Source organism: Dermacentor andersoni, chromosome 9, assembly GCF_023375885.2.
Source record: "Dermacentor andersoni chromosome 9, qqDerAnde1_hic_scaffold, whole genome shotgun sequence".
Classification (NCBI taxonomy): domain Eukaryota; kingdom Metazoa; phylum Arthropoda; class Arachnida; order Ixodida; family Ixodidae; genus Dermacentor; species Dermacentor andersoni.
Window position 1 is genome coordinate 23,181,997 of NC_092822.1, and position 17,625 is coordinate 23,199,621.

The window sequence follows — 17,625 nt, forward strand, 5'->3', positions numbered from 1 at the left end:
ACAATATATTGTAACCATCCAATTTATTTTCCTTTCGTATATCCCCCTTCGTCATTGGCTAGCAAGCGTCGCCGCTTCACCGTTATTCTTGTGTCTGGGCGCTCTACAGGACAGATAAAACTAAAGGCAAAGATGATGAAACTAGATGGATCGTTGCGTAATACAGCTCCTGTTTTATGACACCCCTATGAAAAAATCTCATATGACACGTATGCCACATATCAACAGTCTCGTATGATCATATGAAGACACATATGTTTCATATGTGTTCTCGTATGAGCATACGATATTATTGGATATGTGGCGTGCGTGTCATACGAGATTTTTTTATAGGGACCTTGGACCATATTGTTTAATGATCCATTTCATTTTTCCTTCTCTTCACCCTTCGTAATTGCGTGGCTCGGACGTGACCGGCTCATTGCAAGGAACGGGCATTCGGCGCGATGAGCGGCAGGAAGAAGAATAAATGGAGAATTAGTGTGGATCGCTACAAAATGCGGCGAGACCGAGCGCAGCCTTGAATAGATCCCGAAAGAGGCTTGATCCTGCGCAGATTTCAAGCTCGCTTCAAATTTGTGCCTCCGTGAGACACGGGGCAAGATTTCTGTTCTCATCTACGCCACATGGAAATCATACGTGGCTTAATCTCGCGTCATGCCGGCAAGTGTTGGCGGTGGAGAAGTTGCTTTTAACACCGCCAAGGCAGCGTTTGGAAACGAGCCAGGAGCCGCATTTTGTAGCGATCCATTGTCATTTTACCATACAGGATGTCTCAACTCTCATGCACCAAGATGTAAAAATAAGCAAATGCCACCTAGCTGGACAGAACCAAGGTAACGTTGTTTGCCGTCGCTTGGAGATAGTTGGATTATGTTTTGCATTCCGCCTGATTGCATAATTTGGCTTCATTGATTAACCAGCTTCTCAAACATTATAATTAGATGAAAACTGTCAATGAGAAAATTGTAGAGCGACATGAAAAACTCCCGATACAGCTCTCTGTTGCTCAATACGTGCTACATAAAGGTGTTTTTCCGAGCGTGAAAGTAGCCGGCGAGCACATGCCAAGTGCCTCGAGCGGCCAGTCGCGCGGAAATTTTGCGTGCATTTGCGGGCTTCTTTCACGCTCGGAAAACACTACGTAGCATGTATTGGGCAACGGAAAGTTGCAACGGGAGTTTTTCATGTTGCAATACCATTTGCTCCCTGGCACATTTCATATAATAATATTTGAGAAGTTGATTAATCAATGAAGACTACTCTCCTAATTAGGCGGAATGCAAAAAAAAAGTGTACGGAATGAAATGGGTTTCTACAGTACACTTCCCAGCATTCCGACCATGTTTGCCGCGACGCGCGCAGTTGTCAAGGCAACGGTGCGTTTCGTGTACTCATCGTTCCTTTGTCGATGTCGCACACCGACAGTGGCCCTGCTTCATCAGCCAGTGCCTACGAAGCGTATAGCTAAGTCGTAACTCGACATGGCCACTGAGCGTTGCTGTGAGCGCACACTCGTCATGATGGCGGGGAGCACTCGATAAAGCTGTTTCGAACCAAACTGTGCAGAAGCGTTAAATTGAGTTTAGTGTATACACGAAAAGTTTGCGAACACCTGCGTAATCGCACCCATATGTATACAGGAATTGTTTGGGTCCTAAATTAGAAATGAGATATCAATAGTTCTTATGCTGCAGTAAATGTATCCGCAGGGACATAAAATTGCTGCGGCTTTCCTCCTTTCCTTCCTTCCTTCCTGGTTCTGTTTGACAACGACGATTCGTGGCATACAGTGGTTTGCAGCACATTTTCTTCGAACGCAACCTCGCGAGACATCGCAAATAGCCTATCTCTTCGCTACTAATATCCCATAACGGGGAAGCAACGGCAGAGTATAGGAGACAGGCAATGGCATCACGCTATAGGTAGAGTCTGCGCTGTCGGCACTGTTAAACTCGTCTGTTTGTCGATGTGTAGCCCCACGTTCACCGTGCAGTTTTTTCCTCGCTTGTCTATCTCTCACCGTGACCCAGACGCACGAACAGTCTTTTCGCCGCCTCCAGCGTTCAGGCCCGCAAGAAGTTCCGGCCCCCATCGCAAGGCCGCGTCCACGCCTGACCTTGTAAGCTCGCGGGAGTGAAACTGCAGGTAAACCAGTAGTAGGAGGAACCGGCGGAAACAACATCGCAGGCGTACGAGCGCGTCACTTCGTGATGCGAGGAATGTTAAAAGATGGCTTCTTGTACGCTGTGGTGTGGCCGATCGGCTCGTTGTCTCGCCGGCTTTCCGCGGCCGTCGGCGGCCTTGGGAAAAGCTTATATCGAAGCGCGGCTTTTGTGAGCCCGCTCGAACGAGGACGCTGTCAATCATGCATGGCCGTCCGGGGGCGCTCCGTCGCTCTCTTGCGGCCGCCCATTTCAGGGATCCTTTCACTCTTCTTCTTTCTTTTTATTTTTTTTTTCGTCACCGCCGCATCTCCTTCCCCGGCAACGCAACAAAATTTGCTTCTTTTGGCTCGCGTTGACTTCGAGCAGAGCTTCCGGACGCGAGACTCTCGGATTATTTTTTGTGGCTGATTCCGACGTTGTTCGACAGAGCTCCGCCGCATGCCCAGTCGTCTGCATCTATCTAGCCTGTCGTCTGCACGTAACTGTCTTCTATCATCACTGTTATTACTTTTTCGTCTGCTACGAAAGGACGACGCCTCCATGCCTCAGGCTATTCTCTCACCTGCGCGCGTGTGTCGGGTGTCCATAGTTAATCACTATCGCTTTCCGTCAAACATCATTCTACTTGCACGTATAAAATACAGAACCCACGTCACCGAACGATCATCGGTGGGCGAGTGCTTCGAAATAACTGGATACTTATTCAGTGAATTATTTTTTATGCCATCTTCAAATTTGTTGTAAAGACGCTTTGAACTCTGATGAAGCGAATAAGTCATCTCCTTGCGTGTTTGTAGATTTCACGTTTCCGAAGAACTGATGAATACGTTCTTCGGGAAAGTATTTTTGAAGCGCTTAAATTATGCACCTCGGGAAATTTTTTGAAGCATTTCTCTCCGCTGCTGCAAGAAAATATTGGAAGCGGAGATGCTTTCTAATACTTTGTAGCTCTTTGTCGTCGAACGTCATTGCTGTTTTTTTACGTGAATCGTATTGTGATTAGGATAAACTTCCTGTTTCCTAGCGGAATCACCATACATACAACCACTTTAGAAGGGCACAGACCACACTGAGCGCTAACTAGCAGTTGTTTATTCTGGAAAGTTTCACGAAACATTTATGTACACGTGCTAACAGCGAAATTGCCCTAATTTGTCTGGCGTGTTTGTGCAGAAAATTTGGAGGGGAATACGCAACAATGAGCTATTTGAAGGTGTCATTTTCTTTTTCGTGCGGGAAACGTGCGGTAGAGCTTTGACAACTTTTTGTCGGTATTTGTCAACACTCCTTTAAAACTAGGTGCACCAATGCGCCTTCTTCTTCGCTGATGGAAAGGACGCAGGACACCGACCGTATTCAAAACAAGATGACGTTTCGTGATCCGTGCGAATTCCTTGGTCACCACACAGTTTCAGCATGTCCGTGTTTGTATTAGTGTTTGCGGAATACTGGTTCCCGTATAGGAGTACGGCAGCAACAGCGCTGATAGCGACATTTTGTGACTCAGAGTTTAACCGGAGACCACACGAAGCTAATGTCGCAGCGACTTGTTTTACTTCCCTGCTGGTGCAAATTGTTTGCACCGGCATATTTGTTAAAGTGCAATCCTTTGGCGATTTTCCTTTAACTGGTTTATTATCTCAACTAAGTTGTTTTTTTTTTTTCGAACGCATTGAAGTGGAACAAACAGTCACAAGATGACGCTACCAGCTTTGCTACTGCTGAGCACGGCTTCGGTAACCCGTAAATGGTAAGGAGCTTGCGGACGAACTAAAACTCTCCAATGAGAGGCCAGCTACAATGAAGGTTCTTAAGTAGACTCGAGCACACGACGATAACTTCTAGATTATACTAGACTGAGGGTGCCAGATGATCTGTTTACTGTGTTACTTGCGGTCTGCATGATTCCAGATTGATCATTGTGGTCATGTTCTTCTGCGGCTACGATACCAGCGATTTTCCTGTTTATTTCACGGTCTGTCTTCTCCGCTGCTCGGAGAGTGCATTTGTCAGTGTGTGGCCTATGACGACATCATCCTTGCGCCAATCATTCAATCCACAAGTTACACAATAAACACGTCATCTGGCATTATCAGTCACGTGTACTCCCGAAGTTTGCGTCGTGCGCTCGAAACTAAAGTTAACAACATTCGGCGCAGCTGGCTTCCCACTGTGAGCAGGGGACCCGTATGATCTTCATACGTAATTTGTTTTGACTATGGTCAGTAACCTCCCTAACAATAATTTTACCTAACCGCCAAGCCCTCGACTACACCTGCTTTTTGTGTTTGTCTGCAATCGCGTGATACGTCTTTGCGCCAGACTGAATTGCCAAAAAAGAAAAAGGACGTCACGTCAACGTGACCCTCTTCGCGTAACGAATTCGTTACAGTAAAGCTTTCGTTCGGGCATACTGGCTCATTCGGCGCTTTTGCGCGCAAGCCTTGGTTATATAGTTTCGGAATGAACTAATTGGTTGTCTTCTGTTGTGCAGGCGAAGCCATCCACTTAGCCAGGGATTTCGGTTACGTTTGCGAGACCGAATTCCCTTCCAGACAGGTGGCGGAGTACCTATGTAGAAATCACGCCGAACCAACCGACCTCTACCGCAGAAAAGAAGTGCTGCTTGCCACAAAGTGAGTACTTTCGTCTTTTATTTTTTTAATCGAAATTTCTCTCTGTTGTGACACTTGCAGTGAATAGTAGCGGTAAAAAAATGTCGTGGACTAATAGCATGCACAGATGGCAAAGCGTTTTAACCAGATTAAGAGTATATTTGCCAAGTGTGCTTTCTTTTAGTCAGTTTACATTCATTGGCAATTGTTTCTTCTGCACCGAATCAGACGGTTTCTGTTTGCGCTCTGGGAGTGGGTTTTGTGTGTGTGTCATTTTGGGAATATTTTTGTGGGACTGTTATCCAAGGTACAATTGGCTTGTGTGTGCTTGTGACGGCTTCTTTCCGTGACTTTCAATGGTTTTGACAATATTTTTGTGGCTTTTAATGCATATTCGTAACTGTGCGACGGCCTCATGCTAAGAACAGGGCAACTTACATGACAGTCGCGTTTCTCAACGAAGAAAAGCATACCATGAAGCGAAGCCTATAACAAACTCTCCCAAACTTTTGCACTCCGTAACAACCTGTTAACAATTACCGACTGCCCACGGCAGCTGGCAGATCTTTATACGAAGACAAAGTGGTCATTGATTGATTGACTTATTGATTGTAGTAATCAACTGTTACTGAACAAGGGAAGCTTCATCTTGCCGCCACTCTTTTCGATAAGGGTACTTCTTTTCATCAAAGCCCTGACACATTTCGAAAGGGGTCTTGTCTTCCTCACGGCCTTGACGTCTACCTGACAGACGAGCACCTTGTCGAAACGTTGGTTGGAGGCTGAGGCTTCTCTTGTTCGCCCACTGTCGCTCAGATTTGAATGGCGATATCTTATGTGCTTAGTAACTAGGTGCCAACATTTAAGACCGATCTTCATGTGTGCTCATCGCTCTCGCCTATACAGTGCGCACTGAGAACCATCGTAAAGGCGTCTCAGGAATATTACGAAACACCGCCCATGCTGAGCTGTTCGTGTTTGTTTTCTTCTTTCATAGTGCTGTAACCATCTTTCATAATGCCATTCACGAACTAGCCCAGCTTTTCAGGAACAGCGGCATCGAAGAAGGAATCTTTCCTCAAAAGCCTTTCAGCTCAAATGATTACCTGCACTTACGCCAAGACAGTATTATTTAGCTGGCAAATTTCTTTTGTCTCGCTTCTGAAAAAAAAAAAGTCATATTAAAACATGCGCACATCCCCTTCCTAATTCAATGCACAACGTCGAATGGAATGCAGTGGCACTTGCAAGTTCGCACATATTCTTCGATTCACGAACTCGAGCTTAGATTGTTGCTCATCAATTCTGTTTTTTACTGCCTGGAAAATGTCCGTCTGGTGGCCGATGAGGGTCTGCTTCGGATCAAATAGCGCTGTAAGCTAACGGCACGAGACCATAAAAGACACGACGCCACTACTAAAGCACTTCACTGCCCAATGTACCTATGAGGAGCAGGTCAACAAACTTGAAATATCGTTTTTATTTTGCTACCTCTTCGGTCTGTCTCAGCAGCGTCCTTTAACGAGTGTATTAGGCGGCAAATTGCTCAAGGCATTTCCAAAAGGGCGTCGCCTTATTGGTCTCTCATTACATGTCACTCCATTGATGAGCACTACCGCGTTGGAGCTTCAAATTACGGTCGTCGCGCTCAAAGGTTGCGATTCCTCCATAGGCGTACTCGAACGCCAGGACCGTGTTTAGGTGAACGCTGAGGCTTGTACTTAAGTATATCGCAGAAATATTCATGCGACCTTCCGCAACTCGTTTTACGCTGCACGCGTTCCCGCCTTTCTTGTTCCTTTTTTTTTTTTTACATCGCAGTAATGGCGGAACACGACGTCCCCTTTAGATCGGTGACCTTTCGGAAGCCCACTAATTGCTCCCGTCGTGGCTTGGCTCGACTTCTTAACATCACACGCAAGCGCAAGTCATTGCGCTGCAGCTTATATCCACACACAAACACACAGCCATCCAAGCCCTCGCTCGCTTGCAGGTACTGCTGTATAGTCAAGTCTCCGCCGAGGAGCCGGCTGGAAATGCGGCCAAACCGACGTCCCGTCTTCGGACCCATAATAACTCCCCTGATTGTAATTCAGAGGCGCTCGCGGTATTTATTGCAATTACTGGTCCCCGAAGACCGCGCGACATTTAGGCGGCGAGCTGGAAGCGGCGGCCATTTTAACGCAGAACCACGCCGTGCCAACCGTTGGCAGCGGAAGTAAACGACTGTCTCTCTCTCTCTCTCGGGCCAGTGCTAGCATCAGCGGAGTCGGCAACGCGAAGGGGGAGGCGAGCGCGACGTAGAGTGCCGCCACCTAGTAGCTACTCGCGAAAACATTGGCGCGCCCCGGTCGGCAGCCGTCGGTGGTGCCGAAAATGAACGGAGAAAGAAGCGAAGGCAACTCGCTGATGGATGTGAATAATAACGGCGGGCGCGGCACAGACCCTGTCATTAGGTCCGCTTAGCGATTCTTTTTCCTCTTTCCTCATTGGTCCGGGTGATTACGTCGTGTAGGGGCAAAAATGTTGGATTGGTCTTTTTTGCTGCTGCTGCTGCTGCTGCTGCTGCTTCTTCTTCATTTGCTTTCAGGTGTCGCACGTTATCTTTAAGTCTCTTTCGCCTGCTCGCCTGTCACCTCGCATTCTTTGTTTTTGTTCCTGTTGTTGTTGTGCTCTGAACCAAGCAGTCGTAATCGAAACTTCAGACGTTGTTGCCCGAAATTGTTGCCTTTGCCTGGCACATATCGGCACCGTTGTTGGCCGATTCTTAAGTGGCGGAACTGGTTTCCGTCTCATGGATCGGGTTTCTACGAATGTGCTTGCTGCCGCGATGTCTTTTTTTTTTTTTTTTTTTTTTTTTTTTAATTTGACATGGCGCTCGTGCCTATGATTGCCCCCCGAGTGGTTTCTCGGTGAAAGCAACAGCCGAGACTCCAAATTTACCCTCACCTGTGCGGACGCAGTAATGCTTCGATCGCGTGCCTTACTGGAATAAGCCGTATGCCCGGCCAGGCGTCGCCTCACTGTCATTTTCTCCGCTCCCATCAAATAGGCGAACCCCGGGCGACATTCTTGAGACGCCATTTCGAATTGCTCGAGTATCGAGAGGAATTACGTCACGATTGCGTAATTACGTCGCGTTGTGGTGGAGCCCCACGTCTTCCTTACCCCTGATGGAGGTCAGGGAAACTTAATTATGTATAGTATACCTGTTATGAGAGACCGACACGTATTATGTGCTGGAATGAGTTCCGTTCATAGTAGTAGTTTCGGGCGGGCCGTACTGAACCAAAGTTGACGTCACTTGCGGTGCACCGCAAGGGAGTATTCTGGGTCCCCTGGTGTTCAGTGTTTATATCAACTATATCGTGAACATGGACGCAACAGTCAAGTACGTAATATACGCAGATGATTCAACGATACTTATCTCTGACATTAACCTGCCTCATTCAATATCCAGAGCTAACGACGTGCTTTCGGAGATTTCCTCGTGGTCAGCAATGAATAGACTTAAGGTCAATCCAAATAAAACTAAAACTGTTATATTTCATGCTAAAAATAAAATAGTGCCTACTCACCAGCCGTTAATTCTTGATTCACAGCGAATAGATATTGTTGATACGCATAAAATACTTGGGGTTTACTTTTCAGCGAGCTTAAGTTGGGATGCTCACGTTAACTACCTATGTAGGGAAATCTCATCTGTAACAGGAGTCGTGTCTCGCTGCCGCAGTCTGCTGCCACTCAAGGCCAAATTTCAAATATATCACGCATTGTTTAACTCACATTTAAATTATTGTACGTTGATTTGGGGCACAACAACAAAAACAAACATAAATAAAATACTTGTTCTACAAAAAAAGTATAATTCGCTACATTGGAAACATGGAATGTCTGGGAACCACTTGCAAATCGTTTAAAAGGTTCAGTATAGTTCGGGTTGACAACATTTACTCATACCGTTTGTTGAACACACTCTACTTTTCAAACAGAGAACTCTCAGACTTTATTACAGCCTTATCATGTCTAGAGCGTCGTGTCATTACTGTACCTACAAGAAACACCCATATATGGTCTATACCTCGATTTCGTACAACTTATAAGTATCGAACTTTGGCATACAACGTCCCAACAACACTAAGCACATATGAAAACACAACCAGTCGCAGTAAAAAACAGTTACGTTCTTTCTTTTGTTCTATTGTTTGCTAGTAAAAGATCCAGTATCTATAAATATCTACTATATATAATATATGTGCTGCTTGCAAATCGGTCATTAAAAACATAACATTTTTTTTTGCAGCATTTTCAGTGTGTTTGTGTGAGTGGTAAATATGCGGTTGTATGTGTCGAAATTTGCATATGCATTTTCATGTGCATCGTATTTCAAGTGTATTTGTGTGATTTATGAATGTTATATTATGCATTGTAAGCTGCATGTTTTTCATTTTTGCCTTTGTAACGGCGTATCTCAGTCCTTTTCCTGTGCACCTTGTATAGCCGCTGCCATGTAACGGTCACCTGGGCCCCGTCAAGCCGTTTTTACGGCTTTTAGCCCAGCGGACCTTCCAGTATATTATCTGGTAAATAAACTTGAACTTGAAAGTAGCGGTCATTTAACAGCTCGTACGAGTTTCATGACCTTAGGACGTGTCTGCAGGTCTCGCAGCCTTCTCGAACCACGTCACGAAGAAGCTGTGAAGGTGAACAGCATCGTAGTGTTGGGCACGGTGCTGGCTCATGGTTCATAGAGCGCAACTTATATTCAGCCTTTAGTGCAATGTCTGCGAAGTATATTTTTCATTACGCGTAACAACAAAAGTTACGAGACAGCATGGTCACGTTCATCGACGTCCTGCTTGACTGGGCCCAAGAGCTTCAAGAATAATGCTAAATGTTCAGGCTACATGTGCACAGAATTCGTTCTGCAACTATTTGAATAAGAGGCGCGGATAAGTACGGCTAGGCAAAAGAATGTCGGCAGAAGGAGCTTAACCATTCTATACAGCCCAGTGTCACCCGACTGCGCCACTTTAGTGGCCGGTGACGCCAGGGGAGGAGAGCGGCTTGTCTCACTGACCTGTGGTTAATGGAAACGTGGTTAATTGAACGATGCTTCATGGCACTTTAGAAATCTACGATCTGCTTAATTAATTAATATGAATTTGTCCTCGAAGTGAACGTCTGTTTGCCATAGCAAGTTACAATTAGTCTTTGAACCGTGTCCTGAAGCCCCTTGCGTATCCTATGTTCCTCCGAGATCGCGCAAAAGTTTGCTTGCGATATCAAGCTACACTTAATCGTTGCAATGGTTCGGGCTATCTTGTCTCAAGCCTCTCGTTTGTCACATTTCCAATCACGTTAACGCCAGAAAATAAAACTGCGAAAGAAGAAGAAAAAGTGTACACCGAAACCTTTGCGGCAACAGCCGTGTTTCGGCGAGTGCATGCTAGATGGCGCCGCAATCCCACGCTGCAGCGAACGCAGAGGCTTCACCAAGACGGGTAACACCTGCGCCTTGCTAACTCAAATTCGTTAACCTACACCTGAAGCCACGATCGATGGTCAAGACCAAGTACGTGAGCGCCACCGTGTGCACAGGGAACCTTGCTTTGCTCGCCGAGACACTGCTTCTGTTACTCGAAGTTTCATGCGAAGAGCCCTTAGATTTTGTTTCATTTTTCTTTAGAGTGTGTCATCTAACGGCAACTGTGAGCTCATAAGAGGATGTTTTAACTGGTCTGTAAACGTTACTAGCCTTCAAGTAATACAGTGTGACCGGAAACGTGAACTGCAGCAACAACGCTGGCTGGGACATCTGGTGACGCTTTGTCCAACCACAACGCGCTAGACACGCTTTCTTGTTACGTGGGTGTTCTTGTCGGAGAAAAAAATAATAAGTCTGCATGCTAACAATTACGTTACTGCCTACGCTTTACACTAGTATACATTTAAGTAGAATATAGTTGGTTACCCCAACAATAGCCGAGTATACTGTTTGGTAAAGTTCTATGCCACCGACACCGGCTCGTCTTTACGTCTCCGGTAACCCGGTATCCGGGGTACGTATTCTGGCTACGTATCCCGGGTATCCCGGTAAGCTTGTACGTTTACAGTAAGTTAAAGCTAATAAAGGCACTATTTCATTGTTTGCGCTTGACCTTGCGTCTGTCACACGCATCTTAGTCGTATACTTTCGTCGTGAAAAGCCGCATGACTGACTACATTATCGCCTTCACAGGGGCACGGTGAAGGAGCTCCTGGACCTGCTGAACCAGGACCGGTCTTCGTGGTGTGTTCTTGTTGAAGAAAAAAAAAGAAGTCTGCATGCTAACCATTACATCACTGCCTACGCTTTACACCAGTATTTTTCAAGTAGAACATGGTTGGTTACCCCAACAATAGCCGAGTATACTTTTTGGTTAAGTTCTACGACACCGACACACCGGCTCGCGTTTGCGTCTCCGGTAACCCGGTATCCCGGGTACGTATCGCGGTTATCCCGTTAAACTTGTACGTTTACAGTAAGTTAAAGCTCTAATGGACACTATTTTATTGTTTGCGCTTGACCTTGCGTCTGTCACATGCATCTTAGTCGTATACTTGCGTCGAGAAAAGCTGCATGACACTACATTATCGCCTGCACAGGGGCATGGTGAAGGAGTTCGTGGACCTGCTGAACCAGGACCGGTCTCCGCTGTGCAACACGCGGCCGCAGAACATCCTCGAGCCCAGCATTCAGCGCCACCTGACGCATTTTTCGCTCATCACGCACGGCTTCGGCAGTCCCGCGATCGTGGCCGCCCTGACGGCCGTGCAGAACTTCTTGAACGAGTCGGTCAAATACCTCGAGAAGCAGATCAACAGCTACCCCGGCGGCGCGCCGCCTCACCTGGCCTCCGTAGACCCCAAGAAAGAAGACGCAAAGAAGTAGGCCGCAGCCGTAGCCGAAACCGTAGCCGCACCCGTGGCCCCCGTCTTCGCGAAGAGACAGCCCAGGGAATCGAGTTGGAGAGAAGTTCTCGGGACATCGCCTTCCGGCATTCGAGACCCGTGCCATTCTTCCTTTTTCGCGTAATCTCCAAGCCGACGGGGCGGTAATCCGAGAAACCTCTCCAGCTACACTACGTGAAAACAACGTGTTGGTCCTGTGACCGCTTGCGCTGGGTGTTGAATCGCGCCGCGCCCAGCCTGGATGCCCGCCCGCCCGCCTGCCTGCCTGCTTGCTTGCTGCCTCCGGCTGTGCTGGCCGGTCCTTGTAGGGTGCGTGAAAATTTAACACGACGCGCGATCGCACCCGTTCGGTAAGCGAAAATACGGCAACTCGAGAGAAGTTTGTCACGGGGTGTGCGATCGAACGCAACGAGCCCGACCGTCGTCACGCGCGACATAAATTCGACGACGTATACGACGCCGGTCGCGTGGCGTGCCTTCTCATGTCACGATCATTCCACTCTCGCCCCACGAGTAAGAAGAAGAAAAAAAATTCCTCGATAGGAAAAAAGACGATCGGATTTGATCGCGGTGCACCCCCGGCGCCAGAAATCTAGCGATTCCGCCGGCAGGCAATGATATGTACAAGGTGTGTCGGCAAGCATCGACCACGCTTTGGAAGCCTCGCAGCGTCGGAAAGGCGGCAGCAACGGGGGGGCGCCAGCGGCCGACGGAAGGTACCAGGCGGTGCGCGCGGGAGGGGCCATACGGTTTGGCAAAAGTGCGCTACACCATCGCCGCGCCGTGCCGCCTCTGTGCTGTGATATCAACGAAGAGGACGGCGTCGGAGCGGCGACGTGCAACCGCGGCTCGTGTGAACAGTTGTGCTGCGCGGCCCTTTCGAGCTGCAGGAACGTTGTCGAAGCACCGGGCGACCTCTTCTTCTGTCTTCTCTCTTCGCGTCCCCTCCAACGTTGAAAAACAAAAGAGAGAGACCCTGACACGCGCGCGCCAAATGAACTGCATTCAAGGAGCCCCCCTCCGAGCCAGCGTTTTAAAAGCAGAGGCCTCGCGAGGCCTTCTCTGCAGCCACGGAGCGACTCGCGTCGTGGCGTTGTTCTTCTCTCTCTGTGTGTATCCTGGGTGCCATATGTGTACATGTCGTGGACGTCCCCCGCGCTTAACGTGCCACAGCCTCGAGACGGCGCCACCGCCGCATCTTCTTCTTCTTCATGGCCGACGACGGCGAGGCACAGTCGCGCCCCTTCTCGCGGAGGAGGGACGTCGTCGAAAGCTCAAATTGTTGCCAAAGCGAGAGTATGCTCGCCCCACCCCTTTCGACTCACGGACACGTTCTTTTGTCGTGGAGCTTTGTTTTCTTTCTTGCGCTTTGTTTTCTAAATCCTATAGTCCTTCGTGTGTCTGGCCGGGCCGATGCTCGGCCATATGTGTGTGTGGCTCTCTGTACTCGCCTGGAACTTCCTATCATCATCTTCTTCTTATTCTTAGGTGTGTTCTTGTCACTTTGCAAAAAAACTCTTTGCTCACTGTGTCTTCTCAGTGTTTCTCTTCGTGTGCGTCCGGATGCCAGAACCGGGGTTCGAGTGCCTTCGTTGTTGTATTGCATTTGGGTAAAAGTCCACCGAATCATTTGCACGTCACTTTTACGCTTCAATAGAAACAAGGTTTCGTCCGTACGACAGCCAAGAATGTGAGGCGTTTATTGGCAGAGAGCCGAATGCACCTTTCTGGATGCATGTATCATAAGGAAAATTTATTTCCATCGTACTGGTTTCCTTTAGTATACTCAACGCATGGCCACACTAGCGCAAAAGACGCTCGCTGCGTTCCGCCACTGACAGAACAAACACCCCGCGACTAGGCGAGCGGCAAGTGTTCTTCACAGCGCAGCAAATGGCGGAAGTAGTCTCGGAACCGTTCTTTTGGGGCTCGCTGGTGTGCCAAGCGTTGCACGTCGAGTAGACCAATCAGAAGCATCCGATTCATTCACGCGGGTGAGTGATCAAATTAATTCTAATGGCATCTCTTGAAACGTCGTGGCGACAAATAAGTCACCTAGCCTGTGTGAGCTAATCAGGTTTTCTATGTAGCTATCGCTGTCCAGCATTTAGCATCAGCTGCGTCATTAAGTGCAGCTCGAAACTTGCTACCTACCTACCTGTTGGCTTCGTCAAAGATCACCGATCCCAGCCGGAGCGAGAAAGGGACGATATCACGTGACTTGCGTGGAGGCGGAGACGGCTACAGACTTACCTGCAATGCAAGGTTATAGCCCCTCCGTAGAAGCATTGCGGTTTACGGAATACCGCAACACCGGAAATGACGTAGATGGCAGCAGCAGCATTGGTAGCGCCATATTGTGACTTCCTTCAAACAGAACTCTCTGTAACCCTATTTGTGTGGCGTCAATGTAAAAAAAGAAGGGAAAGAAATCTGTCGCACACTAATGACTTCTGAAACCGCTGCAACAACTGATCGGTACAATGTATTCTTTATACAGCTACAATTATAGCTCTGTGCGGGGCCTTCGAGATCGAGGACTGCGTGCCATTTGCGGCGCAGTCTTGGAGGCCATGCTCCCTGTGCTCTAGTTGGCGCCACCGGCCCTGATTTGCTAGGGACCTCATGCTGCGCACGTCCGGGCCTCCGGTATTCCGTAAACTGTTTAATGGACGGGCTGCAACTCTATCGTAGCGTTTTGATGCAAGCGCATTTCCTCTAGTGTGGCCGTGCGTTAAGCCTATCGTCGGGACCCGAAAGTTCGTCACGCTAGTTCGCCCCCTTGCATCTGAATCGGCGTAACCTGGAACCTTTCAAAGGCACCGGAACCGTTCTGGCTGATGGAGCCGTCACTTACGTCGCCCTGCGGCAACTCAAGGCAATAATCATCAAGCAATGCACTTCTTACATGTTGTATCTAGTGGCCGTGTGAAATATTTTTTTTTCCTTCTCACTGTGCTGTACTATACACGAATGACGAGTAATAGCTATAAAGAGAGGAAGCAGGAGTCAGCGTCATTTCTTTTTGTTTGCTTACGTCACAGTATTCACGTCGTCACCAGTGTCTGCGGTGCGACCAATTGCTCATAAGATACTGAATGAATTCTCATCTTGACGTCAGAACGCGCCAGAAATATTGTGGGATGGTGCGAAAAGTTTTATATTTATTGGTAAAATACTGTGTTCATTTGTTTTCCTTTTTTTTCTTTAATCGTAACGATGTTGCATTGTTTGCTCTGTGGCTTGTCTCAATCTTTAAAGAGGCATGCTGGCTTATTTTGAGGATATGCTGTCGTGTCAGAAATTATTTTTTAGTGTTCTATACGATTACCCAAGGTGCAATACATGCTCACTGAGTGAATGGCTGTGCGGTCGACGTAGCCGTATTGTGTGCGATACATTTTCTTTTTTAGTTATTATATGTCTGTTTTCACTTGCTCATACAACCGTTGCTGGCAACCTTTCAAACTTCCCATTTTACTTTACCATTGCACAAGAGGCGGCACTAAGCTAATTCCATTCTATGTTGAATTTTTTTTATAGGAAAAAAATGCAAACTACCTCAGTCGCCGCCCAAAAGTGTCGGAAATATTTGATGGCTTTTAAAAAATCACTCGAACAAATATCGATCAAGAGGCGCATTCCCAAGTATGCTTTAGAATATTTTACGCGACACACCTGAAGAGTCACTTTCCAGAACTGTAGTGGCATATTAGTCACTGGTATCTCTTCCAGTTCGCATTGTGTGAATGCCGCATATTTTTAAGGTATCTTCTCTTTTTAATTCGCTCTCATTTGAGTTGATGGGCTCACCATTTTTTAAGTTTACATTTTGTTGTGGACCTCTAAATCATGGCGTATTCTGCAGAATTTTGCGCCTCGCTGCTACATGCATTGGGCCTCAATTGCGAGAAATGCTTGTACCAATGAACTGAATCCATCATGAACATACATACACATGCCTGGATGGCCCGTGATGTAAGGTATGACGCTCAGTCCTGCATTTTTTTTTTTTCGTATGACGCCTGTAAGATGACCTGATACCAAATTAGTGGAAATAAAGTGTTCTGTGCCACGGATATTTTGTATGGTACAAGTCTGGGCCTGATGGCAAAGATATTTTCATCTGTGTACTAACTTTTTTTATCGTAGAAGTTTTAAGACACACACCAAATCTTTTCATTCGCGAAAGGTATTATTGCTCATTAATTTCTTACCAAAGAACATGATATGGTCAGCCGATGTTTTTTAACGCAGAGTATAGACGAATGGCGGTTGTTTTATTTTTAAGTTTGAGGTCAAAGTGCGTGCCTCGCATAGAAAAATAAAAAAATAGAGAAAAACGTTCAGTGCTTGTACATTTTATAGCATCAAGGCGTATAGAGTCTGTCCCAGCGTGCCACAATCTTTGTGTACATATTACCTGTATATATCGGCAACGATCCTGTCGAGTTTTTAATCTACAAGATGACATTGTACACCTTGGTACTGACTTTGGTAACTCTGTTTTTTTTTTCTCGGAATCTGTTTAAACTGTCGGAGAGATATTATTTAAGGAATGCTCAACTCCACACTCTTACTTTATCTTCTCTTGGTATTGCCTGGATGGGTGTAGCATTTCTGAAACTGTATATGGCGTTTGGGATGTGCGATTGACTTGAGTGTATATAGCAAGGGCATGACACGACGGCAGTTTCGTGTTGGGCGCAATGTTTTCTCTTAGTTTAAATTAGGTGACAAAGCGACCAGTTTTCCTTGAGTTTGTTGCGCCAGGAAGACTTCGGAGAGTTTTAGCGTGTCTGCAAACGCGTCAAGAGTTTACGGAACACCCGATAAGCCTATGGCAGAAGCAGCGTTGGTAGCTCCACCTCGGGCCGTTTACCTCAACCGTAAAAGCTGTAGCGTGTCCTCCGAGATTGTGCGCGCTGGTAGATTTGCCAGCGCGCACATTCACGGATGCCGTGGATATAGAAACGTCCTTGCTTCGCGTCATGGTTTACGCAGAAGTGGAAAAGGTAAAAGGACCCCCTATCCTCTAAGTGTCGTTGCCAGCTTCTTCGCGCCAGCAGATAGGTAGACCATGCTCGTTGCAATTAATGTGCACTTTAGGTGAAGTAAATGCCACGTGATGGCGCCACCAGTACTGTCGTTCACGTCTGTGCCTCCGGTGTTCCGTTATTCCGTAAACTGCAATAGTTTCCGCAATAGCAGAACTTCCGTGAACTGTGAATGCTTATTGCGGAAAGCTAAATCATTTTTCTTTATCTCTCTCTTCCTCGCTATCTTATGCTTTTTTAATGCGTTTCAGCTCAAATCAGTGTCCACAGCGCATGTTTGTATAGCCCGAGAAAACGGCCCGACTAAGTACTGATGGAAACTTCTGTTGGGCTGTTCATCGCCGCCTTTCCTCACGCTCAGCAGGCTGACGTCACACTTCTCAACCAATTTGAAAACTGTTTCCTCCGCTCTTTCAGCTCGCTGTTTCTCGTGCGAAACATACAAACGCGCGCGCTTTGTACTTTCTTTTTTGCCGTGTCCTGAACAATGAGATAACGGTCGTTGAAAATACCGACGCTCGCAGGGAGTTCCAAGTCAGTTGTGTCTATATGAGCCAACCAATAGACTGTATGGGAAACAACTTAACCAGCACTCTAATCAGTCTAGTAGGGCATGGATACAAGAGCATTGGCTAGCGGAAATAGCGACGTAGTCAACATAGGAGCTCGTCTCCGAGCTGGCCTTCTGACGTCGGTGTCCCTGTTTGACCCAGCCGAGGTTATGGATGCGAAGCACTGTTAAGCTGGCTTTCCCGCACATTAACATTGCTCCACACAAGACGACCGGCCTTCGCACTGTTGGAAGCTGAAAGCCGTCTGCTAATATCAGCG

General features: G+C 47.2%; 1 protein-coding gene across 2 annotated transcripts in view; it reads left to right on the forward strand.

Moving 5' to 3' along the window:
- The window catches only part of TfAP-2 (transcription factor AP-2), a 293,380-nt gene extending 277,564 nt beyond the window's left edge, over positions 1-15,816 (forward strand). Inside the window, exons 6-8 of one of the 2 annotated variants that reach the window (XM_055068641.2) lie at positions 4,663-4,804; positions 11,025-11,075; positions 11,432-15,816. In XM_055068641.2, coding sequence (XP_054924616.1) covers positions 4,663-4,804; positions 11,025-11,075; positions 11,432-11,717 — 479 coding nt within the window. In that variant the 3' untranslated portion in view covers positions 11,718-15,816. The remainder of the gene's footprint in view (positions 1-4,662; positions 4,805-11,024; positions 11,076-11,431) is intronic. The other variant, XM_050175055.3, reaches the window with a different exon arrangement.
- Positions 15,817-17,625: the final 1,809 nt, after the last annotated feature.